Source organism: Gymnoscopelus braueri, assembly GCF_963280865.1.
Source record: "Gymnoscopelus braueri genome assembly, chromosome: 21".
In the NCBI taxonomy this organism is placed as follows: domain Eukaryota; kingdom Metazoa; phylum Chordata; class Actinopteri; order Myctophiformes; family Myctophidae; genus Gymnoscopelus; species Gymnoscopelus braueri.
In genome coordinates this window covers 7,013,488-7,036,860 of record NC_137623.1, presented here as the reverse complement: position 1 = coordinate 7,036,860, position 23,373 = coordinate 7,013,488, and the positions used below count along the sequence as shown (strand labels likewise).

Genomic DNA, 23,373 nt, shown 5'->3' with positions numbered 1-23,373 from the left:
TCGTCGAGTCGAATGCTGCTGCTCGGCTGCTGGATTCTCAGCATTCGGGGAGCTTCAGTTTCAGCACCACTGTCTGTGAACAGCTCCCACTCAGGGAGGTGCGTTGGATAACAGGGTTCAGCACCACTGTCTCTGAACAGCTCCCATTCAGAGAGGTGGGTTGGATAACAGGTTTCAGCACCACACGTCTGTGAACAGCTCCCGTTCAGGGAAGGTGCGTTGGATAACAGATTCAGCACCACTGTCTGTGAACAGCTCCCATTCCGTCTGGATGGGCACCGATCGTCTCTCGTCTCTCTCACAGCTCCTATAACTAGAGACTACTATAACTACAGGCTATATTACAATGGCAGCGCACGGATTTTGGTCTCTTGGTGGAGATAATAATCCGGGGAACAATACAGCGGTCGCAGGGAACCAAAGCCCCAGCGCGAGTGAGTAGTTTTTTTTTTTAAATTTACATCCCTGATCCTTGAAATTATGTTTATGTGCCACCAGTGGCATTTCACGGTCGTTGTTTTTTTTTTCAGGATCCAGCCTCCTCCTCGCATTCCATTTCATTGTTAAAATACCAGACGAGTCAGACCACCACGGGCCTATTAAGCTATAATGTATTTTTTCGATGTTATTTATTTTATCGCATGGTTTTACGTGCAATAAAACAATAATAACAATAATAATATAGGCTAAGACTACCTGTGTGTTATTCCAAGTTTTGTGCTTGTTGATTGATTGAATACTTTATTTAGCAATTTGCAAAAAAAAACAAAGTACAGTTCTATAACAAAGGTCTGCTAAAAAGGATTAAACCCAAGAAAGCACTATATGGCTTTGTTTCCATTGGGGTCCTAGCTGTGTATTCAATTCATCGAATTGTGTTTCAGATGTAGTGTGATATAAAACGTGAAGCTCCATTATTTATCCCGATGTGATATATATGTCTTTCTCCAGCCAGGGCATGGTGCCAGGCGGCTGCCCAAAAATTTCCCGGGGGCCTAGGATCGAAATTATGTGGTATGTTGGTTCTGGAGGGGAGGGGGGGAGTGTGTCTCCAAGCAATATATTGGCAACTTTTAGTTTTTCCTCCATTGCTATTTGGCTTAATTGTATAGCTTCGATGTCGTTTTATAATTAAATCAAATCAATATTTAGGACTGTCACAATTATTGCATAATCGCCTAATCGCAATTATTTGAGATAATTGCAATTCTTTTTTACATCGTTTCCAATGTTCAAATGTTCAGACATTTTCAAGCATTTTCGAAAAGAAATGCAGAAATAGCTGATCTACAAGCTTACAACACGTCACTTCGTGTTGTAAGCTTGTAGATCAGCTATTCTTTGTATATTTAAGTCATTTATCATATCTGCCCTAGCATTTTGTGATTATGAGGCCTAAAAACCAAACAGACATTACAATTGTATTCATGTGTTAGTGTTCATTGCCAAACAAAATAATTAAATCGTTAATGGCAGTTATTTGCGTGACAAAATCGTCAACTTAAATGTGTAATCGTGACAGCCCTATTTTCAACACCATATATCGTGATATTTTGTGATGTGATCCAAAAGCTCTACTTAATGTCGGGGAAATGGAAAAAACAGCGGCTGGTGAACAACCGACCCCCAAAGAAGAGACAGAAACCAAGTCGTCTGAGCCATGTGGATGCAATAAACCCTGCAATTGTTCCAAAACGGCCGATGCTGTCGCTTTCTCCGATCTCTATTCAACAGGTATACAAGAACTCAGTGTTTTTTTTATCATCTTTTTATATGTCTACGACTAGATCTTAAAGTCTGGGCCTTCTCTTGCCTTTCATTGCAATATTCCAAGGGTCACCTTCAGCCATAAAAGCCATTGTCATGTCAGCCTGATGCTCTTCAGATGAAGCTGCATGCCACTCAATTAACGAGCTCCATTAAAGACAAATAAACGCTTGACTAGTCTGTCTTATGGTTTTATTCGTCATTATTATAGGGTGAGATACATTTTTATTGTTAAATTTAAGAGCATGACCCTATGTTTTAGAGCAGTGGTTCTCAACCAGTGGTCCGGGGACCACCAGTGCGGTCCTTGATAGGGGGTTCCAGGTGGTCCCCAGCTAAATGATGGAGAGTTGGTAACCAAATGGACCCTTATTAGATATTTACGCTCTCAGGAGCTAAATTATTGTTACAAATCTGCATTACTTAATTAAATAATTGTTATTTTGATCAACGTTTGCCTGTTATCTCTCCTATGGAACCAAAATCGATACAGCATGCTGGAATTGTGGACAAAATCGTATTATATATGTCTTGGGTCTGAGAGGCTAAATCTCATCAAACGGTCGTTCTGTGGCTCAAACGCCGAATAAAATAATGGACCTTGATGTGAAAAGGCTTGAGAGACCACTGTTTTAGAGGCCTAGGGAGATGATGTGAATATACGACCTAATGATGCGTGTAAATATCTTTAAAAATCCATTATAGCCTATGTGTGGAAGACATTCTTCACTGAATCACGATCCCTTTTTATCATCAATTAAGTCAACCCACCACATTTAAATCAAAATGCAAATCATTTCCGCACCATTTGTTTCACACTAGAACAGTGGTGTAAAGTAACTAAGTACATTTACTCAAGTACTGTACTTAAGTACAATGTTGAGGTATTTTTTACTTGACTGGAGTATTTCAAATTGTCAGTAGGCCTACTTTTACTTCTACTCCACTACATCTCGGAATCGGATCCAAATATTATGTACTTTTACTTCACTACAATTATTTGAAAACTTTAGTTACTAGTTAGTTTGTAGATTTTGATTATTATTACAAAACATAGTAGCCTACATACATTAACCACTTCAGCCCTATACATAGGTACATTTCGGCCATTTGAAAATAGCCGATCTACAAGCTCACAACGTCAGATGCAACGCATTGTGAGCTTGTAGATCTTCTATTTTCAAAAGATTTGTATACATTTGAAAACTTGTGAAATGCATAATGAGTACTTTTACTATTTTGATACCATTACTTTTGTACTTTACTCAGGTGAATTTAGAATTCCGGACTTTTACTTGTAACGGGAGTATTTCTACATTTTGCTGTATTGATACTTTTACTTAAGTAAAAAAATAAAATAAAAACTTTGTCCACCACTGCACTATAGACCTGCTGCCTGCCCTGAACGGAGACACCAAGACCATGACATTCCTGCAGGAGGTGGTGGACATCCTGCTGGCTTACATCGTGGAGTCCTTCGACAGGGACACCAAGGTCATAGACTTCCACTATCCCAACGAGCTGATGCAGAGGAACAACTGGGAGCTCTCGGACGAGCCAGAGACCCTGGATGATATCTTGATCAGCTGTCGGGCCACCTTGAAATACGCCATCAAAACAGGTATAGCCTAACTAATTCAGGCTCGACGTTATTAAAGGTTTTTCTATTCTTTCCCCTCCCTCCATCCATCGTCGTTAGAGAACGTGACAGTCTCTCCTCTGTGATTTATTAAGAGTATAAAAATGTAATCGATAGGCTATCTCTGGGCAGCGAGAAACCTATTTGTATTAATTTTTTCCCCTGTTTTTTTTCTCTCCACTGGGCCTGAATTCCGATCTTATTCCACGTGTTTCCTTTTTTCCCCAAGATTAAAAATAATAATAATAGCAGATCTACAAGCTCACAGCGTGTTGCATGGCAAGGCGTTGTAGCTTGTAGATCTGCTATTTTCAATTGGTGGGCCTCTCATTTGGCCTGTTTTTTTTTATTATAAATAAACCCAATATTTTTTTTGTTTTGTTATTTTAATAAATAAACCCAGCATGTTTTTTTTAGCCTTTGTCTTATGATCATAGCTTACATGTGGCTTTTCTTGGAGGCACTGAGCAGATCCAGGGCCAAGTCTATTATAGACTATGATACGGTCGATTGAAGCACTTAATGAGGAGACGTTTATTATAACTGGGCCACCTGGCCAAAATGTATAATCATCATTATGTCCGTTAAAGTAAGAATTTAACGATTACTTGAAAATACCACGTTATATGTCACTTCTTAGACTTGATTGATTGATTGATTGATTGAAAACTTTAATATCAGTTTGCCAAAAAAAAAGCACAGAGTTTCATACAAAAGGCTGTTTTAAAGGATTAAACCAAAGGAAGCCTATATGGCTTGTTTCCATTGGGGTCCTTTGTATTCAATTCATCGAAAAACATTTAGAGACAATCTATAAACCAAAGATTCGTCGCCGAGTCGCCGACAATTAGCCTAATAGTCATTATTATACAAAAATGGATCCCCCCCCCTTTTTTTTAATGCATTAACAGTTTTGCGAACAGTAGCCTACAGTGGTACGATTATACAATGATGCTAAAAGGATAACAGACAAAGCCCTGCGGGCTTGTTTCCATTGTGGTCCACTGGTCCTGCTGTGAGTGTGTATTCAATTCATCAAGGCATTTAAAGACACACGATAATAATATACACGACATTATCAACACTATAGTGGTAAACATTTAGGCTGATCGTTTATATCGACAGTCGACAAAAACAGACATTATGCAGGCTAATAATATTACAAATAATAATATTATATGATATAAAAATAATAATAATGAAATGGTCGTGACATTCTAAAATGTGTAAATATGCCCATTTAACCGATTAAAACTGGGAACTCATCTGTGTTATTTTAGATTTTTGCGTTGGCTATTTTTGAACATTTTTGGAGAAAGCTTGTACATCTGCCATTTTTTAAAACAAATTTGGAAAAAAAAATCGAGCTTGTACTATACATCTGCTATTTTTGAAAAAGAAATTGGAAAAAAAATCGAGCTTGTACTATACATCTGCTATTTTTGAACATTAAATTATGGGGGGAAATCAAGCTTGTATCTGCTATTTTTTAACATTTTTGGGGAAGAAATAGAGCTTGTACAGCTGCTATTTTTGAACATTTTGGAGAAAATAAATCGTCCCCCTCTAACACAATGTCCCTGTCGTTCAGCTCACCCTCGGTACTTCAATCAGCTGTCTACAGGACTAGACATGGTCGGCCTGGCCGCGGATTGGCTGACGTCCACCGCCAACACCAACATGTAAGTGTATATGGGGGGGGGGGGGGGGGGGCTGCTTCATCATGATTCCAATGACGATAATAATGATAATAATGACCATGACTTCCCCCTATTATCCTCTGTGTGTCTGTGCAGTGACTGATAGCAGGGCTTTCACTCAGTGGTGTAGCAAATAAACTGTGTGTGTGTGTGTGTGTGTGTGTGTGTGTGTGTGTGTGTGTGTGTGTGTGTGTGTGTGTGTGTGTGTGTGTGTGTGTGTGTGTGTGTGTGTGTGTGTGAGTGAAGGCTAGTGGCTGATAATCTGGCAGACAATTGCAGTAAATTATCACACACACACACACACACACACACACACACACACACACACACACACACACACACACACACACACACACACACACACACACACACACACACACACACACACACACACACACACACACACACATACACACACACACACACACACACACCCTATCCCCATGGGGATTCATCACCCTTGGGGAGAAATGTAAATCACCCTAATCTGAACTGAGGTTGTGTTAGGAGTTGATAAAACAGTGAGAATTGGCAACATTTCAAAACTGCAAATTTCCTCCTGAATTTAAATAAAAGCCATTTAGGTAGGCTTAGGCTGTGTGTGTGTGTGTGTGTGTGTGTGTGTGTGTGTGTGTGTGTGTGTGTGTGTGTGTGTGTGTGTGTGTGTGTGTGTGTGTGTGTGTGTGTGTGTGTGTAAGATAATTTACTGCAATTGTCTGCCAGATTATCAGCCACTAGCTACAAATGCTGTTTTATGAAGAGGACATTTTGAATTGTATAATTTCTGAATAGACAGTATAACCCTCTGAAGTTTATCCTTTACATTTAATAAATAAATAAAATAATCAATCGAACTCCAATCAATCCATCCGATGACTACATGTATAGTTTGGTGCTATTATTATTATTTCTATTATCAGATTTATTTATTTAATTTATTACATTTTTATTTTATTTTTTAGAAATATTTTCCTGACTTAATTATTGTGTCCTCAGTGGGCCTAATGCAAGAAAACAATGTTGTGATACTGTATGGCATTCAATTTGATAAATCTACTCATTCTTTGATACTCAGCCCTTATATAGGTTGACCCTGAACCCTTATAACCCTATACTGTACGTTGCCTTACACAGTGGTGTAAAGTAACTAAGTACATTTACTCAAGTACAGTACTTAACTCTTTAAGACCTGAGAACGCATCTGTGTGTCATTTTTAGATTTCGTTGGGCTATTCAAAAATAGCAGATCTACAAGCTCATAGCGCGGCACCGAGTGCCGCGCTATGAGCTTGTAGATCTGCTATTTTTGAAAAATCGTGAAAAATGTTGTGCAAATCCTTGAATATATATATAATTAAAGCGAGCATTTCTAGCTAAAATGTTATTGCTTCTGGGGATTCTACAAATGTCTTCTAAATCAATTTAAAACAGTTTTCTGAAACACTTATGTTGCTATAATATATCCAAAAAATATCCAGGGACCCCCAGAAGCAAAGATTTGAGTAAAAAACAATTGCTTTATAGATATATATTCAAAGATTTGCAAAAAAAAAACACAATTTAAAAAAAAAATAGCAGATCTACAAGCTCATAGCGCGGCACTCGGTGCCGCGCTATGAGCTTGTATATCTGCTATTTTTTAATAGCCAAAAGTATAAAATATGGATAAAGTGGTTACACAGATGCGTCCCCCGGTCTTAAAGGGTTAAGTACAATCTTGAGGTGTTTTTACTTTACTGGAGTATTTCCAATTTAAAACACCACAGTGCATTTTGTGCATCCATTTGGGATGCTGTCAATGCACTGAATGTCTGTACATGTTTCTGAGTTAAATTGACACTGACGGTTGTTTACTGTCTGGGTCGACCCTGAACCTTCATATTTGATCAGGCTTACAAAAACATAATGTGACATAACAACATAAGCAAAAAAGAAAAAGAAAGGGAAGGGGGGAGAAATGCCATGAAACAATTTTTTGATGATAAATCATGACATTTAGAATGTGTGTGTGTGTGTGTGTGTGTGTGTGTGTGTGTGTGTGTGTGTGTGTGTGTGTGTGTGTGTGTGTGTGTGTGTGTGTGTGTGTGTGTGTGTGTGTGTGAGAGAGAGAGAGAGAGAGAGAGAGAGAGAGAGTGAGAGAGTGTGTGAGTGAGTGAGTGAGTGTGTTTGCAATTCAACAAATGCCTCCTAAATCCTAACAGTTTTCTGAAAAAAGAACGTATGTTGCTATATCAGTGGTGCTCAATCATTTTCATGTCACACCCCCCCCCCCCCCCCCATATCAAAATATTTTTTTGATATTTTTTTGACCCCCCAGAAGCAAAGCCTTGAGTTAAAAAAATATATATTCAAAGATTCGCACACATGCATTTTCGAATTATTTTTGAATAGCCAACCAATGTGCTTTTATATATATATATACAGATAAAATATAAAATGATACAGATGCTTTCTCGGTTTTAATGTCATTAAAGGAGTAGGTCACCAAAGAATTACTTATGTCCTATCAATTACTCACCCCATGAAGCATTGAATTCATGGAGATTTTTTTAGTTTTTGTCACATTCCTAAACCAATAATTTGATGATAACAATAAAGACCCTAATGTATCTGGTAGGAGACACAAAGGAGACTCTTTGTGTAATTGATAGGAAATATGATTTTTTTGGGGTGAACTACTCCTTTAACCCGGCCCCTGTCATGTCCCCTTTGTGCAACAACCCAGGTTCACCTATGAGGTGGCTCCTGTCTTTGTGCTTCTGGAATACGTCACTCTGAAGAAGATGAGGGAGATCATTGGCTGGACGGACGGGGGAGGGGACGGAATCTTCTCCCCTGGTACGTATAAATATAGGTGACGCAAGTCCCCCCGCCCCTTCTCCCCTCTCTCTCACAGGACAATGGAACAGTCTGCATGCATGAGATGTGTCAATTTGCATTTTGATGACATAAACGGAACGGTTCACAGTCGATTATCGGAGGGGATTATTTTTCCGCATCATCCCTGCCAACCTTTAACCACTTAAACCCCTGAATCCCGTATAGGGCATGGCAGTGGCGGCCATTTTGTGGTGCCACAGATAGAAAACCCATTCATTTTTTCCCCATAAAGATTTCCAAAAATATTTATATAAATTATTTTAAGCCTTGAACCAAAGCCATCCAGACTAATGGTAAATCATGACCATAAAACATTTGATTCTGTGTCAAAAAATATTAAATATTAAATTATTTGCAGATTATATATACTATATTTAATATATACCCTTTTATTTTTTGCAGTTTTCAAATATGTTTTGCCACATAATCAAATGTTATATGGTAATGATTCACCAGGAGTCTGGATGGCTTGGTTCCAGGTTTAAAATAATTTATAGACTTTTTTTATTTTCGGAAATATCTATGGGGAAAAAATGAATGTTTTTTCTACCTGTGGCATCACAAAATGGCCGCCACTGCTATGCCCTATTGTGAGGAAGCTTTTGCAGAAAATGGCACATCGAAAAGCTCACATCATGTTGCATTTCAACGTGTAGTGAGCTTGTAGATCGGCTATGTTTTAAGTACATTTTGATGCCAATACCTTTGTACTTTTACTCAAGTAGATTGTGAATACAGAACTTTTACTTGTAAAAGAGTGTGTCTACATTGCAGTATTAATACTTTTACTTAACTAAAAAAATATGAGTAATATGAGTCTCTACCATGTGACAGCAAATCATATCAAGAGAATTGAGCGGTGTGTCCCCATCTGTCCTCTAGGTGGGGCCATTTCTAACATGTACGCCATGCTGCTCGCTCGCTTCAAGATGTTCCCTGAAGTGAAGGAGAAAGGAATGTCCTCAGTACCCAGACTGGTGGCCTTCACATCCGAACATGTAGGATCCTCTCAAATATTCACCTTTTTCATCTTAATGCTCACTATAGGTTCTATTCATGGCTTATTTTGTTTCAAATGGTGAAGGTTTCCCTCGACTGACTGAATTAAGTAATTAATTTGGTGATAAAAAGAAGAGCACATCAGCACTTCCACAACATTCATCAGACAAAATATTACAGAGCAGGGGTGACAATTGGGTATGGCAAGGTATGGCAGGTGCCATTCCTTGGCTCTATGAAAAAAAAGAAAATAATCGTGAATCGCCTATTGCAGGTGTAAGACCATTGTGTTTGCATTGTGTTATAGGTATAATGCACAGTTTGCTATGCATTTCGTTTTTTGGGGGGGGGTTTGACCCTGCAACAGATGTTCGGCTAGGATAGGTGTCCCTTATTTTAATCTCTGGGAGTTAGCAACCTACCCTTGCCATACCTTTTGCTAAACTGACGCCACTGTCACAGAGGATTAAAAAAAAAACACAATAAAGCCCTAAGGCTTATTTCCATTGTGGTCCTCTAGTTTCTTTATTCAATTGAACACAACATGTGCCTATACTGTATGTTAGCTGTGCTTTCCATCTAAAACAAATCACTCAAAGATTTATTTTGGGCCCTAATTCCATCAAAGTTCACGCTGCACAAATACATATTCTGACAGGTTTAAGCTTTCCATGCTACAGCTTAAGTTGTTCAAGATGCTTCTCAGCCAGAGGAACAGCACTGGTTCATGTTAACATCAACATAAACACTGTTCACAATATATTTACGTTAACAGTATTGTAACATTAACATTTTGCTGACAGAACTGACATACAATACTGTGTGTGTTGGTTGGTTGGTGGCTTTTATTTGTCATTTGTACATGCAGGCATATACATAGAAATTTGACACGTTTGTGACAAGTGCAAAGGACATGAGGTGATTCTGTATCCCTTCAAGTTGTATAAAACTTTTTGAAAGATGCATCTAAATACAATACCCAGCAAATTCTAAAACGCTTGTTAGTGTAAGTATGTAGAATGGAACCTTATGGGCTCTACATGAGGTCTCATTTATTGACCTGAACATGAATTAGATAGATTTTCATGCTACAAACTTGAAAGTTTGAGACAAATACTTTGTTTCATTGTATAACTTCTCCTGTGCCAACCTGAAGGTTTCCAGTGTGGAACAACATCAGGCGACATTTGAGTAAAATATAAGTATATTGTTACTATATTATTCAAAAGGTTTAATATGAAACACAATTTTATACAGTATGTTGTGGGGGGTCCCTGCTTCATCTCTCTGTCAGCTAAGGGGTCCTTGGGGTGAAAAAAACGTTGAAGACCCCTGCATTAGCTCCATTAGGTATTCTCCTTCTCCCTCTTTGAATCTCTATTTATACTCTCTTGTTCATCCTCTCGTTCTATTATCTTTCAGAGCCATTTCTCAATCAAAAAAGGCGCGGCGGCCCTGGGCATCGGGACGGAGAGTGTGATCTGCATCAAAGTGGATCAAAGGTATGGCGGGTCTCTGATGAACGCCGTAGGAAAGATGAAACACTTAATATCCATGTATTCATTTTTACAAACGCATTCAAGCAACAAAAGCCTAAACGCCTGCTATTTTCCCCACCGTTTGCAGTGGTAAAATGATCCCGGCTGACCTCGAGAGGAGAATACAGGAGGCCAAGCAGAAGGTAAGGTTTCATACTGTGAAATAAACCAATGTACTAGACAAGTAGAAAGGCTGCATTTATGGTAAACACTCCACCAAAACCACCTTGATCATTGAAGAGACAACATAAACTAAAATAGCAGCATCATTATAACTCAATCAACATGGGCTGTAACATTAAAACGCGCTCCAGTTAGCTCCAGAGAACCACTTGTGTATGGTCGTTATGTTTCTTTATTACACGGCTTGGTTGAATGCTTGATTCTGATTGGTCAATCGCTGAATTCAGCGGTGTGTTATTTCTGGATAATGACCAATGGGCTCAATAACAGACCTCTGTCTGATCAAAGACTCAGAGAACCTGCTTCATATCATTCTGCGCTGCTTGATTTTTATGATGTATCCAACATTACAGCCATGTAAACAAACACACCATATCATTTACAACTAAACGTTGCTCTCAAGAATGTTTTTGAAAACATTTTTGAGAAATAGACGATGCAGCAACCACACATGTATTCTATTTGATCAACACTTCCTTGTTTTCCGAGGTGATCGTGTCCGCCCAGCGTAACACCTATGGAAAACTGTCATTGCCATAAGCAAAGAAATACTTTGTTTTGTTGTTACTTTTGGATCAATTCATTTATTTACTTATTAAGTAGCCGTGTAATAAGCAGGATGATTAGGCACCTCCGCTACGTGTCGGTGCCTAATAACCCTGTCGGGATTTATTTATCAATAATGACCTGCTACCCGTCAATTATCCTTTGTCAATTATCCCAATGATCGACTTTGTGCCGTTCTTGTGTTTGCGTAGAGCTTCGTGCTTTAAGAACCATGTACAATCATTATGTTTCTTCTTGTGTTTGCATATAGGGCTTCGTGCCGTTCTTCGTGAGTGCAACTGCAGGGACAACGGTGTACGGGGCTTTTGATCCACTCATCGCCATCTCCGATGTCTGCAAGAAATACAACGTCTGGATGCATGTGGATGTGAGTAATAGAGTTGTTCCGATACCGATGCCGGTATCGGAAAAGCTACCGATACTGCCTAAAATGCTGGTATTGGTATCAGTGAGTACGCCAGTCTATGCCATTCCCCATCATTTATCACATGATTATGTCATTTACAGTAATCAATAATTGTTTATGCTTCAGTTGATGTTGCACTAGAGTTTTGTATATTTCTTAATTTGTATTTATTCCTAAATCAGTGGTTCTCTAACCTTCTCTAACCTCTAATACGGACGTAACGCACGGATGTCCAGTGACAATCGGGGGGTAAAAGTCCAAGACGGATCATGCAAATGTCGAATGTCAAAATCGATAAAATACATATATGATAGTTTTTAATCCAAGGCATTTGGTTCCATTTGTATACCCCAAGGAACAAATGTATCGGTCCATCTCTTGAGTAATGGTGTCTCTTTGAGTGGAAATTGGAATAGCGAGAATTGCAACTATAGATCTATTCTACACAGGGTCCATCATGAGCTACCCATTGGAGTTGGGCTGTTTTAGGAACATTAAGTCAACTTCACTTATATAACTACTTTTAACAAACAGGATTGTTGTCACAACCACATTGTGCTTTACAGAAAGCAAAGGCACCTGAAAAAAAGAAAATACATACAAAAGAACTAGGACGTTGTGTGCTCCAGAGATGTGTGTGTGAGTGTGTTGAATGACTCATGGCGAACGGTCGGATCTGGTGGTGCGGGGGGGGGGGGGGGGGGGGGCTTGCATGTCTAAATGTGGGTTGTTAGTTACATCACATGGCGTGTATAATTCACTCCTACTCCTCCAAGTACTTCAAGTGGCATTTAGCAGGGACATAATGTAGACACGCAGATGAGCAAGCAGCCCTCTGCTCTGACAAATGGAATATATGTGTCTCTCTCTCTCTTCCGCTGCTAGCGGTCGACCTAGATAGGAGCCATTTCCTCTATCTAGCGCTGCTGGAGGAATGGGAACAGAGGCCATAAATCATCCCCTCCTCCTCCTCCCCTTGACTTCACTATCATGGCCTCTCTCTCTCTCTCTCTCTCTCTCTCTCTCTCTCTCTCTCTCAGTATCTATTAATGAAGGTGATTTAGACTTGACAGAGGGTGGTGGGGGGGGGGGGGAGGGGGGCTCTATTAAGAGACATAAACATCCTCGCCTGTCATTTTTCACCCAGCTCAGAAAGGGAAAATAAATGTATGTGTTCCAAGGGGGTGTCCTTCTACATGTATACCGTGTGTGTGTGTGTGTGTGTGTGTGTGTGTGTGTGTGTGCGTGTGCGTGCGTGCGTGCACGCACGCACGCACGCACGCACGCACGCACGCACGCACGCACGCACGCACGCACGCACGCACGCACGCACGCACGCACGCACGCACGCACGCACGCACGCACGCGCATCACATACACTATGTATTGGGACAGTAGTATAGTTCAAATGCATCATTTACTTATTTGAAACACACAGACAATTCTATCTACCGTATCTATCTGTGATTCTAACATAGGCTAAGCCAGGATAAACATTTTAATCATAATTTTAACCCATATCATGTTTTGGAATTTGGAGGGAAACTCTCCACCTCTTGTGTTTCTGGGTTGTTTGATTGATATATTGAACAGTTTGCCGATTGTACAGAGGTTTACAATGACTGTTAAAAGGATAACACAAAAAGCGTAAAGTGTATTCAAGGTCCAGGCCCATTGCAAGTTGCTTTACTCTGTCCTCTACCCTGTTTTAGTTTTTTTTTATTCGCACAATAAAAACAGTACAAAGGTAGCATTATTAAAAGACACAGAAATAAGTGCAGGTGAGAGAGGAAACCCATATATGGCTTATACAAGGCTCTCACCTAAAATAATAAACCATTAGTAAACCTAGTAATCAAACATAAGACACGACAAACAACAAGTACCTTGTGTGCAGTTGAATGTGTGGGTGCGTGTGTCTTGTGTGTGAGTGTGTGTGCGCGTGTGTGTATGCACATGTGTGTCTGTGTTTGTGTATGGCATGCAGAAGTAGGGCTACATTATATGGTAGAAGCAAGTGGAGAGGCTTGATTCATCAGGCTGGCCCTCAATCTATGTTTAAAGTTACTGAGTGAAGATGAGGAGTTGGCAATAAGAATGTGTGTAGGCCTATTCCAGAGTAAAGAACCTCTGTGTTTAATGGAGAACTGGCTATGAGTGGTACGGCTGAAGGATGGAGATTATTGTATTATCTAGTAATCATGAACTTGCGAGTTGGTCTTAAAATATTCTTTGAAAGGTGTAGGTGTACCCTTAGCCATCCCACCCTAGCATAATGAGCAGGGTATAGCTGCTTTTGTCCTGAGCAGATGTTTGTGTTGATGATTCATACTGGAGGGATTGTGCGTCGCGTTGTAGAGGAGTTGTACAGGTGCACAGGTTGTGAGCTTGTAGATCTGCTGGTGCACAACTACCTGTAAATGAGGCTTCCTGCATAATATAATGGCCAGGCCAGTGAGGCCCACTGTAAAAAATCTATTCCAGTAAAGCTCTTACCACCCTCCATGTTGTCCTGTATTAATTCAACATGGCCCATAGCCTGAAGCCACGTCCTATTTATAACATGTCTGATTCTCAGTGGTGTTAAGTAACTAAGTACATGTACTCAAGTACTGTAGTATTTACCGTAGTAAATTTCTTTTGGTAATTTTTTACTTTACCAGAGTATTTCCAATTTCCAATACTTGTACTTCTACTCCACTACATCTCAGAGACAAATTGTACTTTTTACTCCACTACAAGTATTTGAAAACTTTAGTTACTCCCGGTAGTTACTTGTGAATATTATTACAAAACATACACTAACTACCTCAACCCAAATTTGAGTTAGTGAGTTGCCAATTACTAATTGTTAATGGTTTGTCCCACCTGTTATAAAGAGGAGGCTCCAGCAGGTAAACAGCTTCAGTTGAGCTTGGGCTAGAGACCAAGTAACAACACCAAGGGAGAGCTGCCGGGGCCTTCATGGAAGGCATAGTGTGATTCTGGTTTGTTCTTGGTTTGTTGTTGTAATATAATGGCCAGGCCAGTGAGGCCCACTGTACAAAATCTATTCCAGTAAAGCTCTTACCCCCCCCCTGTTGTCCTGTTATAATTCAACATGGCCCATAGCCTGAAGCCAAGTCCTATTTATACCCTGTGTCTGACTGTCATTTGTCCTGTTCTCCTGCAGGGGGCGTGGGGAGGAAGTCTCCTCATGTCCAGGAGGCACCGGTGGAAGCTGGACGGGGTCGATAGGTCAGTGTCATCAATGTCACGTGTACAGTGAATCGTTGTTGATGTTTTGTATGAGTGATGGGAATACTGTGTATATATAATAGCAGTGGTGTAAAGTAACTAAGTACATTTACTCTAGTACTGTACTTAAGTACACTTTTGAGGAATGTTTTACTTTACTGGAGTATTTCCCATTTCAATATTTTTTACTTCTACTCCACTGCATCTCAGAGGCAAATATTGTACTTTTACTCCACTACTGTACAATTACTTGAAAACTTTAGTTACTAGTTACTTTGTAGATTTTGATTATTATTGTAAAACATACATTAACCACTTCAGCCCTATATACATTTCGGCCATTTGAAAATAGCCGATCTAAAAGCTCACATATGTGTCGCATCGCAACGCATTGTGTGCTTGTAGATCGGCTATTTTCAGCTTGTAGATCTGCTATTTTCAGAAGATTAGTCTACCTTTTATGCATTTGAAAACTTGTGAAACGGGAAATTCTGCATAATGAGTACTTTCTACTTTTGGTACTTTAAGTACATTTTGAAACCAATACTTTTGTACTTTTACTCAAGTAAATTTTGAATTCCGGACTTTTACTTGTAACAGAGTATTTCTACATTGCAGTATTGATACTTTTTACTTACGTAACAAATGTGAGTACTTTTTCCACCACTGATTGATGGGAATACTATATAATAGAATTGTTTCTATTCCATTTCCAGGGCAAACTCAGTAACATGGAACCCACACAAGATGATGTCGGTTCCTCTGCAGTGTTCTGCCCTGCTGGTCAGAGAAGAGGTACTGATTGATTGATTGATTGATTGATTGATTGAATACGTTATCACTCAGAAATGTAAACAGCACATGGTAGCACATGGTGCAGTCAGACTATAAGGCTAAAAGGAATACAAACAAGTCCTGGAGACTTGTTTCCATTGTTGTCCTATGTGTTCAATTCCTATGTGTTCAATTCATCAACATGGCATAACAAAAAATAACACAATAATACATGTCATCAACAAATATAAAACACTATTATGTACAAAGGAGAAAAGGGGAAAACGTTGGCCGAGAATGTCACCTCCTTTCTATGGGAATTTACATTTATCTTCCCTTGTGGTCTCCTGATAGATGTTTTTTTCAAGACAGTTTTGACAGAAACTAGTGTTACACAGCCTTTAATGGATGGTATCAGGGCATTCGATATTATTGGTGGCAGTAGTAAAATGAGTAATGTTCCCATATTTGTTCTATATTTAGGTAGTACCAGTACCAGATCATACTGTAAGGTTCATTTTACATCTAAGCTGCCCACACAACCTAATGTGATGTGATTGTATTTATGAATTGATTTGATATGAGAATTAATAGCATGGTATGCACTGTGAAGCTATGTGGAGTGACATGTTTGAAGCTATATTGCTTTGTGGCGCCACAATAGGGTTAGGATTTAGGCCTGATTACAAATTCAAGCGTCTGTTCATAACATATCGTCGGCCAGAAACCTCTTATCGCCATTTCTTTTTTTTTTTTTTTTTTTTTTTGTAAATTAATGACCTACTTGATCATACTACAACTACAGCATCACACAAAAAGTATGACAAATGGCAGATCTGCAAGCTTGAAACGCAGTGCGAAGCGACGCCTTTTGAGCTTGTAGATCTGCTATCTTTGCTATTTGCGAATTTGAATCCTGAAAAGTAACGTGTTTCCACTCGACAGAGACGATATATTGAACATATCAGTATATTATTAAAAAAAAACATATTCTAGATTGTTGATTCCATTGCCATAAATCTGCATGTTCCATCAACTCCCATCAACTTGTCCCATCATCACATTAATATATAAACATTGTGTCTCCACAGGGTCTGATGCAGAGCTGCAACCAGATGCACGCCTGCTACCTGTTCCAGCAGGACAAGCCCTACGACCTGTCCTATGACACCGGAGACAAGGCCCTGCAGTGTGGACGCCATGTGGACATCTTCAAGCTCTGGCTCATGTGGAGGGCCAAGGTAGGCATGTCATCATTTGAGACACACAGGCACTCTAACTAAACATACACAGATCTAGTCTTCTAGACCAGTGGTTCTCAAACCTTTTAGCTGGAGATCTGCAAGCTCACAACGCAATGTGAAGCGTTGTGAGCTTGTAGATCTGCTATTTGTTTTTCTCCAATCTTTTTTAAACTATTTTTGTAAAGTTATTTTTTAGTGACCCAATGACCTTTCCTTTAGCACCACTCTATGTCCAACATGTCAACTCACAATGTTACATAACATAAAGACAGTACACACAAATAAAACCTTTCTGTACTTCCATTGACAGGGTACCATTGGTTTCGAAGCCCAGATTGACAAGTGTCTGGAGCTGTCAGAGTACCTGTACAACAAGATCAAGGACAGAGAAGGATACGAGATGGTCTTTGATGGGAAGGTACGTTCACATAGATTTAGTAAAAAACAACAACAAAACATTACACTAACCTGACTGGTCACATAGTCACATACAGTAATCAAAGTGTAATGTTCAGTGGTGGAAAGTAACTAAGTGCATGTACTCAAGTACTGTAATTAAGTACAATTTTGAGGTACTTTTTTACTTTACCTGAGTATTTCCAATTGTCAATACTTTTACTTCTACTCCACTACATCTCAGAGGCAAATATTGTACTTTTTACTCCACTGCAATTATTTGAAAACTTCAGTTACTAGTTACTAAAAAAATTAGAGTACTTCATACACCACTGTCCATGTTACTTCAATTGGCTGTTTATTCAGTGTCACTTAATGGTTGACTTGACTGACAAGCAGTGTGCTATTGCTTTGTGTAGGATGAATGGTCTTTTCCCCCCCACTGGCTGTGTCGATAATGTGTTGCTATTATGTTCAATGAATGGCATAATAGCCCCTAATTACTCATATCCATATGAATAGACCGGTTTCTGAAATATCCCCCACCAAGAAAAAGAGCAACCCCCTCTACCCATCCCCCCTTCCCAAAAAAAGACAGGGACACTTAAAAAACAGAGCTGCTTGAATAGCCAGAGTCATTTGAAATGAAAGGTCCTCAATAGTGTTTTAAGCAGTGTTGCCATGTCTGCTTTTTATAAGCGCCATTAGGCCAGTTTTTGTCAAATATTTTCATGTCATGGACCCCCAAATTAATATGTATTTGTCCCTAACCCCCATCTGAAAATGTGTTGTGCCAGGGAGCCCCTGTACCAGATTTCTTCTATTAGAAGGTTTTAAAAATCGCACATTTTATTTCAGGATCTTTTTAGAAAATAGCAGATCTACAAGATATAACGCGTTGTGCGCTTGTAGATCTGCTATTTACAAATAGCCGATGTACACAAAGTGCTCATGTGGCCTATAACAGTCGCTTACTTTTGGGGCTTGTTTTCATAGATAGATGTGGTTGCTTAATTCTCTCGCAAAATCTGGCAACACTGGTTTTAAGGCTCATTATCTTCCCACTTATTGAGACACAATAATAAGGGTTCAAAACACATCAGAGTCCAGAGGAGTGAGGCCCACTCCTCTGGGCTTCGGCCCAGGTGTTCGGTTGGCCCAGAAAATCATTACATCAATTTAATGTATGGCAGAGTCTAGCAGACCAGAACCAGCCCAGCTGTATGAATGGGCCTGGAACGCATGCATGGCCGGTCATCCATTGGTAATGAATGAATATAATCAACCACTAGCACTAGCGGTTCTCAACCAGTGGTCCGGGGACCGTCAGTGGTCCTTGAGGGGGTTCCAGGTGGTCCCCAGCTAAATGATGGAGAGTCGGTAAACCACATGGACCCTTATTAGATCTTTAACTCTTGGGAGCGTAAAATGAAACCTCATTTTACGCTCCCAAGAGTTCAATTATTGTTAAACATCTGAATTACTTAATTTACAAGAAGTCTTAAACAGGTAGAGAATGTAGAAGAATTGTTATTTTGATCAACGTTTGCCTGTTATCTCTCCTAATGGTAGCAACATCAATACAGCATGGACTTGTGGACAAAACCTCATCCAACGAACATATTAAAAGTTTTGGATCTTTAGAGGCTGAATCTCATCAAACGGTGGTTCCGCGGCTCAATGCCCGAATAAATAATAGACCTTGATATGAAAACGGTTGAAAACCACTGGACTAGCATGACGGCCAGTGCTGTCACTATAGTGTCAAAGGGACAATTAATCCACAAATGCAGTCCCTGCCACACAATAGCGTCATGTCCAGGAGGGTGTACAGTACTTTTACATCAAGCTGCCTCACGCTAAGGCAGGGGTCTTCAACAGGGGGTCCGGGACCAGTTACTTCAGGGGGCCGGCAAATCTCTGTGTGATATGATTATTTTTTTACCTCTTGAACCCTAGCATCCCTTTTTCTGAGGAGAACCTAAGCCAAAAATAGCCGATCTAACAAACTCACAACGCCTCGCAGCGCGAGGTGTTGTGAGCTTGTAGATCTGCTATTTTTGGCTTAGGTTCTCCTCTCCTCGGGAATCTCAGATCGCGTTATATAAGAACTGTGTTCCAGAAATAAACAAAAAGTGTGTGTGTGTGTGTGTGTGTGTGTGTGTGTGTGTGTGTGTGTGTGTGTGTGTGTGTGTGTGTGTCCTCATCAACAGCCCCAACACACCAACGTGTGCTTCTGGTACCTGCCACCGGGGGTCCGCTACTTGGAGGACAAAGAGGAGAAGAAGAAGCAGTTGCATAAGGTGAGATATACGAGACGCACGCACTAGGAAGACATTCTGCCATTTGACAATGTCAAGTGGCAGTTCATTCATTTACAAAAAAAAATGGCAACAATTTAGAATATGGAGAAAATAGGTTTTTGCCCGGCATCAACGATATCTAACACAGGACAGGGGTCAGAGGTCAGGGGGGGAAACAGTAGTGTACAAGAAGCTTGTCATTGAGGCAGTCATTCAGAGGTGCCTGCGGCCACAGGGCCCTCAGCAGTCATTCAGAGGTGCCTGAGGGGCCACGGGGCCCTCAGCAGTCATTCAGAGAGGGTGCCCTGCGGCCACGGGGGCCCTCAGCAGTCATTCAGAGGTGCCTGCGGGGCCACAGGGCCCTCAGCAGGTCATTCAGAGGGGGCCCTCAGCAGTCATTCAGAGGTGCCTGCGGGGCCACGGGGCCCTCAGCAGTCATTCAGAGGTGCCTGAGGCCACGGGGCCCTCAGCAGTCATTCAGAGAGGTGCCTGTGGCCACGGGGCCCTCAGCAGTCATTCAGAGGTGCCTGTGGCCACGGGGCCCTCAGCAGTCATTCAGAGAGGTGCCTGTGGCCACGGGGCCCTCAGCAGTCATTCAGAGGTGCCTGCGGGGCCACGGGGCCCTCAGCAGTCATTCAGAGAGGTGCCTGTGGCCACGGGGCCCTCAGCAGTCATTCAGAGGTGCCTGCGGCCACGGGGCCCTCAGCAGTCATTCAGAGAGGTGCCTGTGGCCACGGGGCCCTCAGCAGTGGGAGGCTACTAATCGACAATTAATACAACAGATGGTGCTGTATGCTAGCCATACAAAGAACTCTCTCTCCATGACGCTTCCTCTACCCCGGCCCTCCTTAGCCTTCTCTCTGTCTGTCTGTCTCTCTCTCTCTCTCTCTCTCTCTCTCTCTCTCTCTCTCTCATCTCTCTCTCTCTTCTCTCTCTCTCTCTCTCTCTCTCTCTTCTCTCTCTCTCTCTCTCTCTCTCTCTCTCTCTCTCTCTCTCTCTCTCTCTCTCTCTCTCTCTCCATACTCTTTCACCCCCCCTCTCTCCAAAAAAGCAAACATATAAATCACTGTGATCTCTGTCATTGCGCGATGATCTGATCGAGAGGTTCCTTTCTTGTTTCCCCCAAAATCTGCTTTTAAAAAGCAGCCTGGACACGCTTCACTGGACTGAATGTTTAGCCAGCTTGCTCTTTTACACACACACACACACACACACACACACACACACACACACACACACACACACACACACACACACACACACACACACACACACACACACACACACACAGGGTGACATTGACAGTCTCACACAGTGATGTAATGTTTCCCATTTAGCGCAATTAATAGCCCAGAGAGGAAGGAGGCCCACATGGGACAAACGACACTCCTCCATGTCTATTACTTTTAAAAGCAAACTGGAGGGATGAGGAGGGAGGGATGAGGGGGGAAAACAGAGAACATTGACAGAGGATTTATTTGAGGGGAAATTTGCAGCTGCTGATTTATTGTTATTTTAGCTCAAATTGTATCCTTGCCAACTGCAACAGGACACCTGCAACAGATTTCAGAGGAATGGGTGTAATTATGATGTGATGAGAACTATGTACCAGCTTACAGTGGTGTAAAGTGAAGTGACTAAGTACAGTACATGTACTCTAGTACATGTACTGAGGTACAATTTTGAGGTATTCTTTTACTTTACTGGAGTATTTCCAATTTTCAATACCTTTTCTTCTACTCCGCTACATCTCCAAGGCAAATATTGTAGTTTTTACTCAACTATGATTATTTGAGAACTTTAGTCACTAGTTACTTTGAAGATGTTGAATAGTATTGCAAAACCTGCATTAACCACTTCAACTCTATATTGGCTATTTGAAAATTGCAGATCTACAAGCTCACAACGCGTCACAATGCAAATGCGTTGTGAGCTTGTAGATCTGCAATTTTCAAAGGATTATTTTATACATTTGAAAACGTTGTGCATACAGTAGACATTCTGCATAATGAGTACTTTTTACTTTTGGTACTTTAAGTATCTTTTGAGGCCAATACTTTTGTACTTTTACCCAAGTACTCGTACTCAAGTACAGTGCTTGAGTACATGCACTTGGTTACTTTACACCACTGCACTTCACTAGCTAGTGCAGCAACATCCCTCATCCTGTCATTCATTCCAAATAAAAAAGTCCTCCAGCTAAACGTAGTATAGTACAGTGTATGGCCCCGCACCTTCGCTCAGGCGCACCTCCTCACGAGGCTCAAGGCCACTTCTGTTGAGGCGCCTGCCTTGTTGTCAACGCCAACACTTTTATTGAGTCCAAATGGTCTGCTGGAGGAATCCGCATTCCTTCAGCGTCAATCAACATGGAACATAAAAGGCTGCCCTGGCTGGTGGCTGCCCAGCCAATCACGTTTGCAGGAAAACAGTGACATTATCCAGAATTCACACACACGTGCACGCACACACAGAACGACAGATAGAACGACAGACAGAACGACTGACTGACTGTCTATCTGTCTGTGGGTCTGACTGTCTGTGGGTCTGTCTGACTGACTGACTGACTGACTGACTGACTCATCACTGCAGGTTTTTGAGTGCACAGATGCATTCACATTCTTTTGCTTTTATGTATTAAAAACCAAACAAACTGCTGTTGTCAGTATAGACAAATCCACAGACGCGCTGCCTGTAGCTGCCTGTAGGCGGCCATTGCTGCGGTGTCGCGTCCGCGGAGCGTTGACACCGCAGCAATGGCTGCGCGCAGTGCAGCGCTCCGTGGATTCGTGTATAGGGTTGGGATCCGGAACTGTAGGAATCGGTTTCCGGAGCCGGTTTATCACACTGTCAGAGCTGGTTATGTGGACTTCACGTCTACAATACCGGTGGTTCTCTACTTTTTAATTTCAAGGACCACCATGACTCAGAGAGAGTGTACAAAAGGCTTTCTTCATTTGTAGCGTGCCGTTCCATAGTTATTGGCAGTTGAACGTAGGTTGTTTTCGCCAAAAAGGAACAGAAAGCGCTCAAAGCAGAGAAAATTTTTTTTTTCCAAATCCAGAGTGGAGTGGAGGTGAATTTTTGCGATCACATGATATCCTGCTTCACTGCTTCACTGCTTCACTGGGAGTCAACGGTGACTCCTAGTGAAGCAACCCTAGTTGTCAGCAGTCAAACAACGAATTGCCAATCATCATTCATGAGTAAAAATGCTAATGTATTCATGTTTGTGTCACTGTGTGTCGATCAGGTGGCTCCGGTTATCAAGGCCAGGATGATGGAGTACGGCACCACCATGGTGAGCTACCAGCCCCAAGGGGACAAGGTCAACTTCTTCCGCATGGTCATCTCCAACCCGGCCGCACCTTCGAGGACATCGACTTCCTGATCGAGGAGATCGAGCGGCTCAGCCAGGATCTATAAACTGACTCATCATCATCTCACCAAAACACATCCTGTCCCTGTTTTTTCCACCCCTAGACGGATGAAATGTTTGTCGTGAATGTACTGGTAATATATTTCCATTTTCTTTTGTCTTTCTTTCCTCCAAAGTCCCTTAAACTGAACAGTATATTTGAGAAAAAAAAAACATCTATAAGTAGAACATGATATTACGTATTGTTAGCTTTTGCTGTGTGGGCGGGTGGACTTGGGTCCGAAGCTCTGTAACAGTGCTTCTTGTCTGCCTTTCCTAGTGTAGAAGTATTAGTGTAATCGATGTAACTTTATATGTATTT

At 41.0% G+C, this 23,373-nt stretch overlaps 1 protein-coding gene across 1 annotated transcript; it reads left to right on the top strand.

The window, feature by feature from the left end:
- Window positions 1–346: 346 nt before the first annotated feature.
- Window positions 347–23,059, top strand: gad2 (glutamate decarboxylase 2; the record flags this gene model as incomplete). The annotated part of the gene is given in 17 exon segments (XM_080418105.1): window positions 347–434; window positions 952–1,014; window positions 1,573–1,734; window positions 3,155–3,388; window positions 4,998–5,088; window positions 7,832–7,944; window positions 8,869–8,984; window positions 10,408–10,487; window positions 10,612–10,666; window positions 11,524–11,640; window positions 14,852–14,916; window positions 15,633–15,711; window positions 16,782–16,931; window positions 17,245–17,352; window positions 19,544–19,633; window positions 22,887–22,995; window positions 22,998–23,059. Coding segments are annotated over 17 exon segments (1,782 nt in total).
- Between the last annotated feature and the right edge of the window lie 314 nt (window positions 23,060–23,373).